Source organism: Labrus mixtus, chromosome 10 (assembly GCF_963584025.1).
Source record: "Labrus mixtus chromosome 10, fLabMix1.1, whole genome shotgun sequence".
Taxonomy (NCBI): Eukaryota; Metazoa; Chordata; class Actinopteri; order Labriformes; family Labridae; genus Labrus; species Labrus mixtus.
The window spans coordinates 15,085,931-15,103,839 of record NC_083621.1 but is presented as its reverse complement, the minus strand read 5'-3'; the positions used below and the strand labels follow the sequence as shown (position 1 = coordinate 15,103,839).

The window sequence follows — 17,909 nt, the reverse complement described above, 5'->3', positions numbered from 1 at the left end:
GTTTTTCTATAAAAGTTGTTTTCAATGTGTGTCTCTTTACAGTGTAAAAAGCTGGACTCTCTGTTAAGCTGCTCCATTAGCAAGAAACCTCTTTGTTTTCATGAAAAACACCATTTACAGCTGTAGTCCATACATCTTCTCACAACAGGGAAGGAGAATAGAGAGACTTGTGCACACTTTATTTCTCATCTCAGTGAGATGATGTTGAATGGTGATGAATGGTCAAACGGATGTCTAATGTGTGAAATGTAGACTATGTAGATCATGTTTGTTTTTCTTTTCTCTTGGCACACTCCTCGAGAGTTATTTGTTGGGTTGACCTTAGTCTTTAAACCTACTCGCCTCCATATAGATGTATTCATTAAAAAATCAGTCTGTGAAATTTACATGAAGCATATACAGTCAGTATATTACAGTTACCACAACTGTATGTGTATCTATACATAAAAAAAACAAATGGATGCAAATCAGTGACAGTTAGTACTGGAGACATTTCTCGCTTTGTCAGCCTACATCAGTGACTTCTGAAGTTTCAGTGACGGGAGCTGTGGTTGTCAGTGTCATCACTTCCTGCATGAGTGAGCTGTTTTCTTTATTTAACATCTGTGCTGTAAAGTACAAAAAGAGTGAAGTCCAGCTGGATTTTGCTACTATCGGCCCTTTCGTTGTTCAAGAGGAGGAATTATCCTTTATTACATCTTTATTCATCACACTCATTTATTCTGTTCTGAAGGGTTCCTTACAGCTAATCAAAGAAGTGCCTAGCAGATCTTCATCCTGATAGCACCAACTAAAACATGCATCACAAGTCTTTGCACCTCTGACCCTCCTCTTTCTCTTTCATTGGGTTTTTCAGGAGATCAGAAACATGCACAACGAGCAGCTGATGGGCATCAGGCGAGAGGAGGAGATGGAGATGTCGGATGACGACATGGAGGACATGGCTGACAGCAAAGACTCAATGGACTCAGGTATTCATATACATGCATGTATTCACAGATCAGCACTTCTGTCAACATGACAGGATATTCATTGATCAGAGGCCCCAGAGGATGTACTCTGAGAGCGTTGAAATCACAGAGGGAGAAAGCTGAAGTGACAGTAATCTTCCTCTAAGGATCTGACAACTCCACATGAATAAGAAACACATCAACTTGCTGGCAACATACAGTGGGTACGGAAAGTATTCAGACCCCTTTACATTTTTCACTCTTTGTTTCATTGCAGCCATTTGCTAAAATCAAAAAAAGTTAATTTTATTTCTCATTAATGTACACTCAGCACCCCATCTTGACAGAAAAAAACAGAAATGTAGAAATTTTTGCAAATTTATTAAAGAAAAACTGAAATATCACATGGTCATAAGTATTCAGACCCTTTGCTCAGTATTGAGTAGAAGCACCCTTTTGAGCTAGTACAGCCATGAGTCTTCTTGGGAATGATGCAACAAGTTTTTCACACCTGGATTTGGGGATCCTCTGCCATTCTTCCTTGCAGATCCTCTCCAGTTCTGTCAGGTTGGATGATGAACGTTGGTGGACAGCCATTTTCAGGTCTCTCCAGAGATGCTCAATTGGGTTTAGGTCAGGGCTCTGGCTGGGCCAGTCAAGAATGGTCACAGAGTTGTTCCGAAGCCACTCCTTTGTTATTTTAGCTGTGTGCTTAGGGTCATTGTCTTGTTGGAAGGTGAACCTTCGGCCCAGTCTGAGGTCCTGAGCACTCTGGAAGAGGTTTTCTTCCACGATATCTCTGTACTTGGCCGCATTCATCTTTCCTTCAATTGCAACCAGTCGTCCTGTCCCTGCAGCTGAAAAACACCACCATAGCATGATGCTGCCACCACCATGTTTCACTGTTGGGATTGTATTGGGCAGGTGATGAGCAGTGCCTGGTTTTCTCCACACACACCGCTTAGAATTAAAGGCAAAAAGTTCAATCTTGGTCTCATCAGACCAGAGAATCTTCTTTCTCATAGTCTGGGAGTCCTTCATGTGTTTTTTGGCAAACTCTATGCGGGCTTTCATATGTCTTGCACTGAGGAGAGGCTTCCGTCGGGCCACTCTGCCATAAAGCCCCGACTGGTGGAGGGCTGCAGTGATAGTTGACTTTGTGGAACTTTCTCCCATCTCCCTACTGCATCTCTGGAGCTCAGCCACAGTCATCTTTGGGTTCTTCTTTACCTCTCTCACCAAGGCTCTTCTCCCACGATTGCTCAGTTTGGCTGGACGGCCAGGTCTAGGAAGAGTTCTGGTCGTCCCAAACTTCTTCCATTTAAGGATTATGGAGGCCACTGTGCTCTTAGGAACCTTGAGTGCTGCAGAAATTCTTTTGTAACCTTGGCCAGATCTGTGCCTTGCCACAATTCTGTCTCTGAGCTCCTTGGGCAGTTCCTTCGACCTCATGATTCTCATTTGCTCTGACATGCACTGTGAGCTGTAAGGTCTTATATAGACAGGTGTGTGCCTTTCCTAATCAAGTCCAATCAGTTTAATTAAACACAGCTGGACTCCAATGAAGGAGCAGAACCATCTCAAGGAGGATCAGAAGAAATGGACAGCATTTGAGTTAAATATGAGTGTCACAGCAAAGGGTCTGAATACTTATGACCATGTGATATTTCAGTTTTTCTTTTTTAATAAATTTGCAAAAATTTCTACATTTCTGTTTTTTTTCTGTCAAGATGGGGTGCTGAGTGTACATTAATGAGAAATAAAATGAACTTTTTTGATTTTAGCAAATGGCTGCAATGAAACAAAGAGTGAAAAATGTAAAGGGGTCTGAATACTTTCCGTACCCACTGTACATGCTTCACTGAGTGAATGATGAACATACAGTAACTACTAAAAGCCCAGTCCCTACTGAATGTACACAATACTCTATAATTGTGTGTACGTGTGTGAGCGTGTGTGAATGTGTCCACATCTCCAAGCTGCCAGATCATTTGATATCTAAGCACCATAATCTCCTGTTTTTCCCCTTGAGGAGCATTTTTATGTTTGTCAAGCAACACAAACTAACAGTGCTGATAATCTTCTCACCCCCACCGCAATAAAGCATGTATCTAGAGTGGTTGTCAGGGCAACATGCTGTTACCGTGACCACCACATGTCAGGTCATCCGATGTTTTGCATGTTGTTTTTGCTCTATCTTTCTGCTTTTTAATCGTTCTGATCTCTGCCTCTGCTGATATGACAGCTTCTCTCATCAGCATGCAGATGTATGTAAATTAAGTTGTCAGCTCAGCCCCCTTCTCTTTGGCAACCTTGTTATTTAGCTATCAGTAATTAGCATTGCTGTCATTGATCTGTCATTCCTCTCCATGCTGCAACTTCGACCCAGTTGACGGGTGTTAATGTGATACTTCTTGGTATTTGTGTTAAAAGGCTAACTGTTACTCGATCTTTACTCACTAACTTGAAAACATTAACTTTTCAGCTTGAAACGCTGTTCTTTACAACTGCAGCCTCTTAAAAGTAGACCGATGCTCTGCGTCTGACTCTTGTGCAGAATAGCAAAAGAACCGCTTGTGTGCATGACTGTATGCCTGTGTGTGTGTGTGTGTGTGTGTGTGTGTGTGTGTGTGTGTGTGTGTGTGTGTGTGTGTGTGTGTGTGTGTGTGTGTGTGTGTGTGTGTGTGTGTGTGTGTGTGTGTGTGTGTGTGTGTGTGTGTGTGTGTGTGTGTGTGTGTGTGTGTGTGTGTGTGTGTGTGTGTGCTCTCCAGGATGTCTGCAGGTCGATAGCTCTACCTGTGATGTAAGAGAGGGGGAATTACTCAGAATCTGACCAAGTGGTTGACATCTCCTCGCACCGAGCTGATGAGGCTCTCAGATCAATATTCCTCTCACTACAAACCTTAATTTTGATGGTAGAGAAGTGCACACAAACACAGCGTGGACGTGCACACACACACTCAGCAAGAGTTCATTAACACAACCAATGGTCCTCTGTGATAGACTGCAGGCAGCACTCGTGGACACCCACACAAAAACGAGCCAGATAAACACACGCACACACAGACCTGCACAGGATGGGGCTTATCTTCGCCGTCCAGTCAGTGTGTTGAACTTTCCCCAAAGAGCTTCCCCTCGAGGCCCACAGGAGGAGAACAGAGCTGATAACAGTGGATACGACTGCAGCTGAGCAGGTCTCATACAGTAATAACTCCCTCTGTCTCCTCTCTGTGCTCGATAGGTCAGCTCAGATGTCCAGAAGAAAGCTAATGGTTGAAACACTTTGAGATTGTCACAGCTTTCTCTGTTAGTATGTTGAAGGTGCCAGATTATTGGATCCAATATTTTTACCTCACACATTTCCAGATAGTTAACAACACTGAACCTCTCACCAATTTTTTTGTCGTAGTAGTGCTAGGAAACTTTTTTTTATCATTCAGATTTATTATCAGCTTTCTAATTAAAGGGATGGGGTCCCATTTTTGTTACACATGAGACATTGCCTCTGGTTTTCTTTTATTGGCTCTTAATTTTTCTTTTATTGGCACATAATTTGAAGTGTAATTTCTCCAGAAAGGGTTATTTATGTGAACCTGAGCAACATTCAAGCTGGGGCAACATTTTAATTAAAGTCTGATGGCTGTGTGGGATTGTTTGCTGATGTTGCTGCTTGTAATATTGCTGTGACATGGAAAGGAGAGACTCGTGTTTCAGAATGATTCCCTCCAGTAGAGAGCTCGTTTCTCATTGAACAGCGTACTTCTACTTAAATTATTTATTTAATGCTTCACCAAAGAGTGTTAGAGGACACCCTCTGACTACCGGTACATGTGTTAATTCTCTAATCACAAGCTTTATGTAGTTCAACTGTTTCTGATCAATCTTGTTTGTTTTAACCATTTTGACGTATACATACTGCTATGGAGAAAAAGTCTTGTGTCAAAGCAGTTTCAAGAGCATCATTGTTAAATTTATGATCCAAACATGGCTAAAGGTTGAAGAATGTATCCTAGTATTTGACCTAAAATGCAAAGGAAAGTTGAGTTAGGCTGAAGACTATTTTGTCTCAACCCTCATAGAATTTGAAAGCAGTGATCAAATGTTTCCCTAAAAGTAAGAAAAGTAACCAAAGAAGCTTTTTTATTAACCAATGTAACTTAAACAACGTTCTTAGTGTCTACCTCTCTTTAAAACGTTTATCATATTTCTTTATTTTGTGTAACTGATATTGAAAAGAGTCATTTCAGATGTAAAGACAAGTTTCAGGGACTTTAATACTGTTTCTGCAAAACCCCTGCAGGGAGAAGCAGATACAAATATATGAGCAGAAATATATCCAGAAGGAATTTGCCATTTTGTGTTTCAAGCAGCCTGAAGTTTGTAAAAAGTCAAATTGAGATCTCCCTTTTTCCAATAATGCTTTGATTTTGTAGATTAGACTAACCACCCTGGCACCCTGCTGAATATTTCTACACCTTCTACAATTCATTTAGCAGACGCAAAGATAAAAATGAATGATGAGTGATCTAATAAGAATTTGAATTGTCAGGTTGTGACAGATATACTGGTACGTTTAAATAAGGAAAAATATTGAAGTTTGATTATGTTTCCACAAAAAAAGAAAGTTCAGAAGGAAACTCAAGTCTAGTCAAGTCTATACGATGAAAGTGACACTCAGCTTGATAGCAGTATGCAGCAATGAGATGTAAATTGAACAGCAGTGCAATGTTATAAATAATAATGACCATAGTAAACACTGCTTTGTGCACTTTATGTTTAAATCTGCAGGAGTTTCTCAAGCTGAAGCCTTAAAGGAGGAGAACGACTCCCTTCGCTGTCAGCTGGATGCCTACAGGAACGAGGTGGAGCTGCTCAAACAGGAACAGGGCAAGAACCAACCAATGAGGAGTGAGGAGGACAGCACACACGCTCAGCAGCTCAGCTTCCTGCAGCAGGCTCTGCAGGGCATGCAGAAGGTAACACTTATTTTACACACACATAAACAAATAATCATACAGTCACTCTTTTCCTGTCCTGTATCCAGCAAGAAGTTTCATCTCCTATTCATTACCGTTCTGCTCCAGGTTCTTTTTATGAACAAGGTCGTTCAGGTTAACCCGTTGAATTTTCCTCTTAGACTGTCTTTTGTTCATGATTCAGTATTCTCAAAGAGACCAGTGACGGAACAAGTACAAGAACAGGTGTCTGCAGCTGCTGTTAGTCTTTTTCTGAAGCGCTGCAAAAAAATACATTTTCAAGTTTTCTCTTTTTCTTTGTTTGAAAACATGTGGGTCCACAGCATCCTCAGTCGTCTTTTTTCAAACAGGACCCATCCTTTTTATCCCTTTTTGATAGTTCACTAAGATTTCTCTTGGCACAGAATTTTTAGAAATTTGAACTAAAGTCCTGGAAGAATGATTTATGTGAAAAACTGTATGTTGTCTAGAAGAACAACATACAGTGTTGTCACACAACAGAGTATGGGCTCAAGGTGCAAATGTCAATACATTATAGGACATTGATATTACTGTGCATGCACTGTGAGGAATGACAGTATGTGCAGACATTGACATTGTTTTCTGAACCACCTTATTTTTAGGCTATGGGAGGAATTTTACCTTTAATAAATAAAATGTAATACCCCATAAATACCAGAGAACGACTGAGTCATTGTGTGTTTGAAAAGTGTCCTCACTCTGGTGGCTGTCAAGATTCACGTCTAGAAGAAGAGAATCCATTAAGTCCCTGCTGTTCCTTTATGCCTGCAGACACTAATTAACTCTCCATCTTACGTCTCATGATGTGTTTATGGAACGATGAGGTGGATGGATTAAATCAATAAAAACACCCTGAAATTAGATAACACCCCCCACCCCCGCAAATGTCCATGCAAAAACACAAATTACAATGAAATAGTCTCAGCATGAAGTGGCAAACCATTTTCTAATTTTTGAATTGAAGTGCCTGTAATAAGGGAGTGCTTAATGTGCAGCTTTGCAGATCAAATTTAAAGACCTCTCATTTGTCAAGATGTGGATCCTTAATTTGTTGAAATTCAAACAGCAGGAGGGGAATCTTTCTTTTTATCTGTATTAGCAGAAAACTTCAGAGGACAAGTAAGAAATACAAGCTGTTGTAAGCTATCAAAGCTTTCTTTCCTTTTTTACCCCTGTGAGTTTTTCCTCTCAATGTAATTTGTACTTTTTGAGCATATTTCTCCTCTTGGACACATGCAACAGAAACATGTGTGACAGATTATAATGTAACAATCGTTTCCTTTGAAAAAGGAATTATTTGAGACATAATTCACATCATTGTCTGATTTCTTCTTTGTTCTTATTGTCATTGAGGATTTCATCCTAAATATTAATTAAACCAATGTCTGATTGTTTTCTGCTTTCAGTTTGCTGTTTGAATAAAAAAGGTTTATATCGTCACGGTTACATAGTTCTGATGGCTTTTTGTTCCCTCTCCTCTGCAGCAACTGTTAAAAATGAGAGAAGAAATGAAACAGCGAGAGGCGGAGCTGGAGAAGAGTTTGGAGGACAAACAGCAGCTGAAGAACCAAGTCCAGACCCTGAAGGAGGGACTGCAGAACCTGCAAAACACACAAGCAGCGCAGGTTAGTGTGACGGGGGGGGAGGAGGGGGGTGTTCCTCTGGTGGAATTGTATTGATTAGTTTGTTTCTGAGTGACAATCTAAGTTTGAAAGTCAACACTTGTATCTAATTTGCATTTTTATAAGAAAGAAATTAGTTCAAGATGAGTTTCATTGTGGGAAATATATTAGAGAAAAAAATCTTCTGTTAACATAAAGACAGAAGAATAGTTTGAAGATTTATTTTCTAAGCTCCTCAATCAAACACAGGAAGCACAAGATCATACATGCTAGATAAATGCATAACACGAGCAACACGATGATGTCACCCTGTGTGCTTGACAATAAACATGACTACTTTCCGCCATTTGTCCATCACAATGTCGCATTATGAAAATGTTCTGCAGATCGATCACTAGAGAAGATAATCATCAGTAGCTGCCTGATACATCTTCGTCTTTCTCTTCATACTTCTGTACCGTCTGCTTCAACACATGAAGCCTGTTTCACTGCGATGTTGTTACTTATTATTTGAGTCTATGTCGAGACTGACTTTTATGATACAACTCATTTTTACTCAAGTTATTATGAAACTCCCCAAACGTATTTCCATCTTGCTACCTACACACAAAAAATGTCAAATACTTACATTAACAGAATAATGCATCAAAAAACATTTTAGTAAAAACGTCTCTAAAAGTCTTCAAAACAACCTTTATTTCAAAAACCTTCCAGTACACCACACAGTGTATGTTTTTTCCTCCCATCTGTGCTCCTCTGCCAGATAGGATATAGTGTTTGTCCACTCCTCCATAACTGCATGTTATCCAATAAACCACATAACAAAGAACAAGAAGAAATCAATTCTCTCCTAACTAGGAACACATTGAGCATGTGGCACCACAGTCAAATTGTTTCCTTGTTTGTTAGCTGCTGAGATTTTATGAGAAATCAAACCACCACAAAACCCACATCCTGTCATTCCAGAACATGTTGCTCCTTCTGGCTAAATCTGCACTTGATTCACATGGAGAAATCATTTCATCATTTAGTTCTGATGGACTAAAAGTGTGTTCATGCTGATTTCAGTATGTATGAGCAGTAATAGTGAGATCACCATGAACTAACCCTGCAAATGACTATAAGCCAGTTAAAACCAGGGCTGAGGGGAAACATCGATTAGTCATAGTATTTTAAAATATTATTTGTTGTACCGTAATATTGCATTAATAGTTGTAAGGTAAGATTGTAAAAATGAATACGGTTTTCTACTAGAATGAGGGCAACAGTGAGTAGAGAGGAGGGGCTTCCATTAGCAGTAGGCTAAGGGTTCAATCTCCTTTTTAATTGGATAAAAATAAAAACTAGAGGCTCTCAATCCACTCGGGAGTGGCTCAGCATGTCGTCTGTTTGCTCCGAGATGTACGAGCTGACAGGTGCGCTTAGATCTACTGAAGTTACAGAGTTGTCAATAAAGTGTTACAGGGACGGTTTGATTAGAACTGTGTCCCTGTGACTGGGAGCTGTGGGAGAAATGCTAATTAAACCCCCAGCATGTGAGCACACATGAATCCTGAGAGGCAGTCTCATTAAAACGGAGGAAGAGAAATCAATGTTTGGGTGTAGGTTTCTCTGAAGATTAGCGGTCATTGTGGGTGATTTGTCATGTTGAGGACTTCTCTTTGTGCCATCAGTTCTCCTTCACTGGTCCAGTCACTGATTTGCTGTCACCGAGCTGTCACCACACATTACTGGATTTACACCAGTGCAGGTCATTGAAGCTGTTGGCACTTTTATTTCCAGTATGATAAACATGAAAAAAAGCCTCTTATCAAACTTCAGTAAATATGTTATAGCGCTCCCTCTAATGATTATTTGTATTATTAAATGATCGCTTAAGTGATCATTTTAATCAAATGTTTTACAGTCTAAAGCTCAAACTAAAGTAACTGTGATGGAAATAACAGAGCCTACAAAGCGTACTCTCTTCCAGAGCCACATGAAAAGTTATTCACCAGTGAATAATAAACCTTATCTCAGGTGAACTGAAGTTCATATGTTCCCACTAAACCGTCCATGGAGACCATCAAATTGTCAGAAAATGTTTTTAAAGGACTTGGTATCAATATGATCTCAGAATATAAGGGGCGGGACCATTTTTAAAGTCAAGTGCAGCTAACAATCTGGTTTTATATGACATCTCTCAACATCAACCCCATTTCAGTCTCGAGTTGCTAGTCTGACTGTAAAACATGTCACGCACAGAGAAGAAAGTCATGACAGGAAGTCCTTCATTGATTTCACCAGCAGCACGTTAACTTTGATCCCAGAGGAGACCTCTAAGAAAAGTTGTCTTCATTGATATTTGTCTGTGATTAGATAGAACTTGTTGAATTTCAGTTTTCAAACCTTTCCACTAGATGTAACAGTGAGTCAAGAACCTGCTTATCTAGTGAGTGCAAAAGTGAAACACGTAAAATTATGGATAATAAATATTCCATTAATAATTTGACACTCTAAATGATAGATATATATCAAGGCAACTTGACCAAACACTTTGAAAAAGAAACATTAAACATTTACAACTCCAGGATCAGTAAGTCTAATATGGATTCACATGAACAGCCGCACATCCTCCACAGACGTTGGGTTTTCTGACGTTAAGAGCGAGCAGACTTTCATAAAGCCGTCCTGTTTAAAGGAGAGGTACAGTGAAGGGGTGCTCAGAACCCAATGTATAGAGCTATGGCCGTATGTAGAAACAAAAAAACTATAAAAAAGTAATTATGCATGCCCAAAAAATCTCACAAAATGTTGCATTGTAACAAATTTATTATCTGACCCCTTTTGCTCATTTTAGCTCAGTAAGGGTTCATTATATCAAGCAGCAGTTTGGCGTCTCTGCTTCTATTTATGATCTGAATCAAAACATTTCTTGACATGATTCTAAAAATACTCCCTGTCTGTTTTTGCACACCGAGCTGTGTGCATTCACACACGCCAGTCTGTCTACATTAGCACTTACGTTGTTTCTTTGCCTCTTCTCCTCGTGTGTTTGTGATGTGCCGCAGCTGGAGATGTCGAAGCAGGACGACAGAGGCAGCGAGGAGAATCAAGCCAGTGTAAGTGGGGAAAAAAAGAGATCTAACCCTGAATTCTCCTCTTCACATATTGTTTTCTGTCCTCATTTCTCCCGCTCCTCCTCTGACTCTCCTCTCTAACCTCTTCCTCTAACATGACAGATCATTACAGGCCGATCCAATTCACTGCCACCACATTTCTCATTGAGTAAATCAGCACAGACACAACTAGGCTAGGAAATAAAGGAGTCATAAAGACACAATGGCTCGCAAATGTGCGTCTGTCTACACACCCACACACACTGACACACACTGTCAGGGTGTAATGGATAGATTAAAAACAGAAAAAGGCCAACAGGCATCCCACACCATAAGTGAAAAGAGTACACACACACTGTTATGGAGGACCACAAACAGCAAACACTCCTCTGACAAATTTTCCATCACCTGTCAGAGATCTGAAACAAACAGTTTGATCATTTCTTCTCTCCCTCTATTTCTTCTTCCTACACTCGTCTCTGTTTTGTCCTTGTGTGTGTGAGTAATTCATTTTATGAGAACTAAAGCTGCTGGCTGAAAATCCTCCCTCGTCTCATTATCCTCAACCTTGTTCTCTCTTTGTATCAATTTTTTGCTGGAGAAACTTTCTGGTGTGTTCATTGGCATTCATGTTTGTCTTTATATCGTGTGTCATTTATGAACTTAAGTTTGGCTTGTTTACTTCTCATCAAAAGCAGCGGCTGGTAGCAGAAGCATGCAGGTTAACTGTGTGTGTGTGTGTTTGTGTTTGTTTGTGTGTGCAGGAAGCCACAGTCTCTGCAGTGGTGAGCTGCAGTCAGGAGAAAGAAGGTCCAACAGAGAAGACTCCATCGAGTCCTGTCCACTCTGAAAGAGAAGCTCTGCTAGTCGGTACGCTGACACAAATCTTTTATATTGCAAAAAAAATGCTCCCTAATAGGAGCACTAGGAGCTACAATTCAAACTGTTTGATATGGAGCTGTATTATTTCAGGTTATTGACTGCTGCGCTTACATATATTATTAGTCAAATGAAAACACCATTAAGTCGTTGATATACAACAAAACTGGGTTCAATTATTCCAGCGTTTGGTTATTGTACGGTTACTGGTTTCTTAGGCTGCGGGAACTTTGCTTAATGGGTATTTAAAGAGACCATGATTATTAAAAATTCCCTGAACTGTTGAAAAGTGGTGTCAGCAGAGTCTCACAGCTCAGTTTTTGCCAGTCTAGCAGATTACTGGTAGCAGGTGTGAATGCTGCAAAAACTCAAGCAAAGATGTGTGGTTTTTATAATACAGCATGAAGCAGAAAGGACATAAAACAGACACCGAGCTGATGTATGATTCGCTGTAATCTCATCTGTAACTGTTTAGGATGAGCTACACAGTTTAAAGAACAAACTTTGGATTCCATCAGATGCAGAATTGATATTACAGTCACAACTTTGCATTGATATGAAGTGGTAAGACTCCAGGGGAAACAAAATAAGAAAAGGTGTAAAAAGTTTCTGGTAGCTATGTTTTTTAACTCCCATTGTTTAAAACATTTGCTGATGCTGCCTCTAAGTCTCGCATACTAGATCTCACAGTCACTTGAATCTGCATATTCACTGAGTGGGCGCATTGTCACAGCAAACGTCTGCACTGTCAGCTGGAGATGTTCATTGGCCCTTCAAGGCAAATAAGCACAGACGGCAAAACCACTCCAGTGGGCTGTTTTATGAAAGTAAATCAACAGCATCAAATACTTGGTGTTGTATCTCCATGCACCAGTAGACTTAGTCTCTGATTTGTTGCTGTTGGAGCAGCTCCAGGCGAGCATGTTGTTTATGCTCGAGTATCAACCAGCCTCATGCAGGCAGCAAAAAAAAAAAAAAAGGTCTTTGAGTTTAAATTTCCCCATAAAAAATCTATTAATTCTGTTATTCCTGCTCTAGGGTTCGAGACTTTATGACTTATCAGTATGACATTGTTTCAACTGTTGATCTCTGGATGCTCTAAAGGTAGAAGGTAGTTAGTGGGCAGAGGTAGAGGATTATCTCTCTCATGTCCCGGTGAGCTGATAGCAGATGGTTTGTTTGAGCTGAGCTTTGACGAGAGGCAACAACATCAAAAGCTGTCATTAAACACTTCCTCTAATCAGGAGCCACAATGGAGAGGAGAGGAGAGGAGAGGAGGGGAAAGGAGAGAAGAGGAGAAGAGAGGAGAGGAGGGGAAAGGAGAGGAGAGGAAAGGAGAGAAGAGGAGAAGAGAGGAGAGGAGGGGAGGGGAATGTGACATGTTTCTTCCTTAACTTTATCTTTGCATGACTGGTTTGTTCCTCCTCAGGGATCATCTCCACTTTCCTGCACGTCCATCCGTTTGGAGCCAGCATCGAGTACATCTGTTCCTACCTGCAGCGTTTGGACACAAAGGTAACAGACACAAACCTTCACTGTGGGAAAGATCAGCAGAGTCACCTTCAATGTGAGTTGAGATTACATGCAGACACTGTGTCAGTCCCCCTACAGAGCCGACATATGGACTTTATGTATGCCAGATGCCGTGCTGTGAAGTTGAGCCAATGCTCCTCTCTGCTTCTACAGCTCTTTTAATTGAAATTGATGGTTTTGGAGGAAACAGCTATAGGAGAAGCTGAAGGGTTTAAAATGAATAGTTTGACATTCTGTAGTGTGAATAGATATTCTCATGTATCTCCCTGTCAAAATGTCAAAGTATCTTTATAAAGAACAACGAGCTAGATGAAGAGGATGAGATTAAGATATCTTTTACACGAGAGGCCTCACTGGGGATTTATTCTGCAAGATAACCATTTGTGTTTCTCACTGTGAGATTTGATATGTCATCTGCAAAAACTCGACACAAAGTTGCTGCCAGAATTATCTTTCTGACAGTAGGAACTCTTTGAATATGCTCATCACCAGCCTGACTCATCCTCACACACAAAAAGAAAAGATAGTGACTGTATTCTTTCGGGCCTTTTGGTTTTTTTTGTTCAGTATGTGTTTGTGTACGTGAGCAAACGCCCACACTTGTGTATCTGTATGAGTATGAATGCATTGTGTATTGCTCCTACATTGAGTCTCCCGGCTGCACACATAAAGCAGCCCACACAGGTTTTTTTTTTCAATAACATCCCCAATGACAAGAACTGATCCACTCTTCTTATCTACACGCTCCACACATAGCTCCATTGTGTGTCATGTCACACACGTCTTATCTCCATCACGGACCTTAATGCATCAGGACATCAACACAGAGCCTGAACAATGTAATTATAAATGTGAGACGCTGTTGACAACAGCATTTACAGTAGACTTAAAAAGTGTCACCTCAGAATTTCAATCAACACATGATCCTCAGCCCACGGATTGTGCCGTCACAATCTCGCTTAAAGTTTTACAGAATCCATCAAATCCTAGTTGATGTATAAAAACAGTGGCCGCAATTTTATTACCAGAAAAAAGTAAATGGCTTTGCTTTTTTGAAAGCAACAAACACTTCTTTCTTTTTGCTTTAAATAATGTTTTAAGAAATAGAAAAGAATATTATGAAACAGTGATTCATACCAACCCTCTCATTTAAACACAACATTTCATCCCAGATAGCTTTAGGTGAAAAACATGAATCAAACCCATGTACAGTACGTATACCTCCATGTTTTTAATTGATTGTCTTGTTTGGAGTCATGGTACTCATTTCATGCATCAACTCAACAAATTCATGCAGTTGAAGCAAGCTAACAAAAATCCCGTTGGTGAATAATAAAAAAGAGAGTTTACATTCTCCACTTTTCTTAGAACGTTCTCTGTCATACATTTGACAGCCTCACTTACAGAGATAATAATATAACAGGAGAGTTGTATTCCACTGCTTGTTTCATGCAGAACCTTTAAAACAACAGCAGTAGCTGGAGTTAAAGATCAGTCGTTCAGTTGTCGTCAGTGTTGAAGTTGGCCTTGAAACTGTTGAGGAAATGACTAAGACTTGACTCCACACAGTAAGACTCAGTTGACTCAGATGGCTTACGTTGATGAAAGTTTATACGTAAGAAGAATACTCATGAGGAGACATGATTCAACATCACACTTCCGTACTCGTGTCTTGCTCAATCACATCTGCCGAACTTTTCGAAAGGCATCGCATATATCCTAAAAGACATTACCATTATCAGGGTCGTGTCACATTGACCCACCTAGACTAATCTGTGACGTCGATTACACTGGGGCAGACAACAAGTCTACCAAACGTCCTTGCAGATATCAGGAAGAACAGTTGACACTCTCTAAGCTGTACTTGGTGTTCTAATAACAACTGAACTCTATCAGGTCTGACTGACATTAGAGAACAGTGAATAAACCTAATGACGTCTGTGCATTATAATCTAAATAACTACAGAAATTCCACCACAGAAACATTCATCTGCAAGATCATCTGTTTTTTTCTAAAATTATTAGTTTTCTCAAATTGTCCATGTAAAGTAATGAATAAGGTAAAGCGCTGTCACTACTGTTTCAAACTTTAGAGGCCTCTGAGATATAAATCAGTTCAGTGTTTAAGTGGGGATACTGTGAGTGTGTGTTAATAAAACATTAAATATAATATTGCTCTGTTGAATGTTTATATGAAGGTCTTACTCAGGAGCTGATTAATGACAGCGCTTCACAGTCACAGTAAAAAGGTTACAAAACAACATGCTTAGTTCACAGCAGTTCTGCAGCTCACAAACTCCTAGGTGGGACTTGGGGGGCACCAGAAGGACTCCCCATAGTATACCACACTCCCCATAGTATACCACACTGGGCTCAAATTGGTTTTGGTGTATTTGCAGTAACTGTACCACGTATGGTTTAGATTCTGTACGATTAGCTTGTAGCCGATGAAGGAGAGAAACACCCTGGGTAATGTGGTTGCTCCTCTTGAAGAGTTCAGTGTCAGGGCTCTTCATTAACTGTTTTCTACATTTTCCCTGTGAGACCAGAATAAATCAAATTATTATAATGAAGCCTGGAGGAGATAAAAGCATGAACGGCCTTCTCAAGATCTCTGAATAAAACACCTGATCCTTAGCAATGAGTGGAAAGCTGCTTGCTATACTCCAATGGCAGCTCGAGTATAATATGACAGTTCTGAATCTAAAAGATAAATCAGGACATTTGAGATGTAATCCAAAGACGCATTTAGATCATTAACAGCACTGCGGGCATGAATAGGAGTTACAATGATTGTGATTGCAGTGTAGATTGAGTTGTGATTACTAAACATGTGTCAATATTATGAGACCCAGTGTAACACCTTGTGCAACAACAAATAGTATAACAACAGATAGTGGGCTCCAGCAGCCACAACAGAGGTTTCATTTACTCAGTGCTAAATATAAAATGAGAGCCCCTGTAGCGCAACTGGTAGACCCCATGTCCCATATATCAGGCCTCATTGCAGCCATCTCGATTCAATTACAGCCTACTGTATGCTCTCTGTGGCAAGCCATTCCCTCTGTCACTCCCCCGTGCCTTTATTTTTATTCATCTCATTACTGAGACAGGAATGTGGACAAACACTGTGGACAAGAACGTTTTCTGTATTTTTTTATTTTCATTTTGCATTCAATCACAATAAATGAGAGTTTTCTTTTAATCATAGATACAGCTGCTTTCTGAAGAAGTATCCCTAATTATTGTGGGTGTCATGTACACTGTGTGTGTCTCTGTTAGAACATGAATACTTCCCTTGATTTCTTGTCTAACCCTGGTCTGGTATGTGTGTCTCTTCAGATTAACACCAGTGAGGTGGAGGCTCTTCTCTCTCGGCTGCCTTGCACCTTCATACAGGAGCTGAGTGGAGTCGGAGCCAGTCTGGAGAAAAGATGGAAATTCTGCGGCTTCCAGGGCATCAAGAGCACATAGAGTCTGCTGGTTACACTTCCAAGATGTGGAGGAGAAGACAGGAAGACGAGGCTCAACATAAGGAACACTGTGGAGATGTGAAGGACAGAGTATAAAGCCCACAAATATCAGAGACTGTGGACTCTACCTGACTGTTCAAGGACACAGAAGACTGAGCAGAGATGATGTTACATAAGCATTTCAGGGACTCTGAGCAGGTGGCAGAGACTGAAAGACGCAGCATTCCCATGGTTACTGGAATAATGTCACACAATCATGAAGACAGAGGCTTCTTGAGCATGGACTCTCACTGAGCTTCTCAATGCCTGCAAAAATATTTCTTGACCTAAAGACTTAAAGAGTCACAGAAGAGCACCGACTCCTTCAGCCACTGGATTATAATGTCGTTATCGCCCACATGGGCTGGGCGTCGTACTTTTCAAGCCTACAGTCGGCTCTGTATGGTGTCAGTGTGAGCCAGGACTACAAAGCTAACTGAAGGAGGCTAATCAGGGTCTAACTGAACACTTAAAACCTCCAAAACTCTTCGGCAAACTCTCTTCTCTGTTTTGCTGTCTGGTTTGTAACATAGATCAAAAATGGATATATTTCTTCATTTTCTGTAAAGGCTGTTAACAGTTGCATAGAATCATTTCTTGTAATACACTGTAAAATCTTGGTTAATATTTTTGATGATAAAAAGAGTTTTAGAATATAAAAATGTTTGAGTTGATTTTAATATACCTGATACTACGATACAACTTAACGTATATTATAAGACGACGCTTTAGGCAGTCATTTCAGACCTTACATAAGTGTCAGTGTCTTTCCAGAGCCGGTTAAGCCTGGCTGAGGGCTCAGCACTGCAGCATCACGCTTAACTTTGAAACACACCTAAGGGATCATGTTAATGATGTTTAATTGGTGAGGCAGCCAGTGTGTGTGTGTGTGTGTGTGTGTGTGTGTGTGTGTGTGTGTGTGTGTGTGTGTGTGTGTGTGTGTGTGTGTGTGTGTGTGTGTGTGTGTGTGTGTGTGTGTGTGTGTGTGTGTGTGTGCTGCTGCTGCTGGCATACTGCATGCACGAGATGTTTGTGTGAATATGTGTTTGTGTGCTACTTGCCTGGATCCATATATTAAGCGGTTACACAACACTCTACAGAGGGGAGTTTTCTCCTCCATCTTCCCCAGATAGAGAGCTGTAGCCGCCAGGACCGAAGGTTCCTCCCAGAAGCCCAGTCAAGCATCCTTAATGTGCCTCCACTGGGCTACTCGGCTGTGAGCTTCTCAGAAACAAAGGTTTATTATTACACATGATTTGCTCTCATCGGTCTCCTACAGGCACTGCATTTGAAAAATTAGCGTTCCTGCACTTGTCAG

At 40.5% G+C, this 17,909-nt stretch overlaps 1 protein-coding gene across 3 annotated transcripts in view; it reads left to right on the top strand.

The window, feature by feature from the left end:
* Window positions 1–17,357, top strand: part of enox2 (ecto-NOX disulfide-thiol exchanger 2) — a 126,640-nt gene extending 109,283 nt beyond the window's left edge. For 2 of the 3 annotated variants that reach the window (XM_061048534.1, XM_061048533.1), the window contains 7 exons: window positions 857–971; window positions 5,739–5,926; window positions 7,432–7,572; window positions 10,620–10,670; window positions 11,432–11,537; window positions 12,976–13,061; window positions 16,422–17,357. In XM_061048534.1, coding sequence (XP_060904517.1) covers window positions 857–971; window positions 5,739–5,926; window positions 7,432–7,572; window positions 10,620–10,670; window positions 11,432–11,537; window positions 12,976–13,061; window positions 16,422–16,553 — 819 coding nt within the window. In that variant the 3' untranslated portion in view covers window positions 16,554–17,357. The remainder of the gene's footprint in view (window positions 1–856; window positions 972–5,738; window positions 5,927–7,431; window positions 7,573–10,619; window positions 10,671–11,431; window positions 11,538–12,975; window positions 13,062–16,421) is intronic. The other variant, XM_061048535.1, reaches the window with a different exon arrangement.
* The last annotated feature ends 552 nt before the right edge of the window (window positions 17,358–17,909 follow it).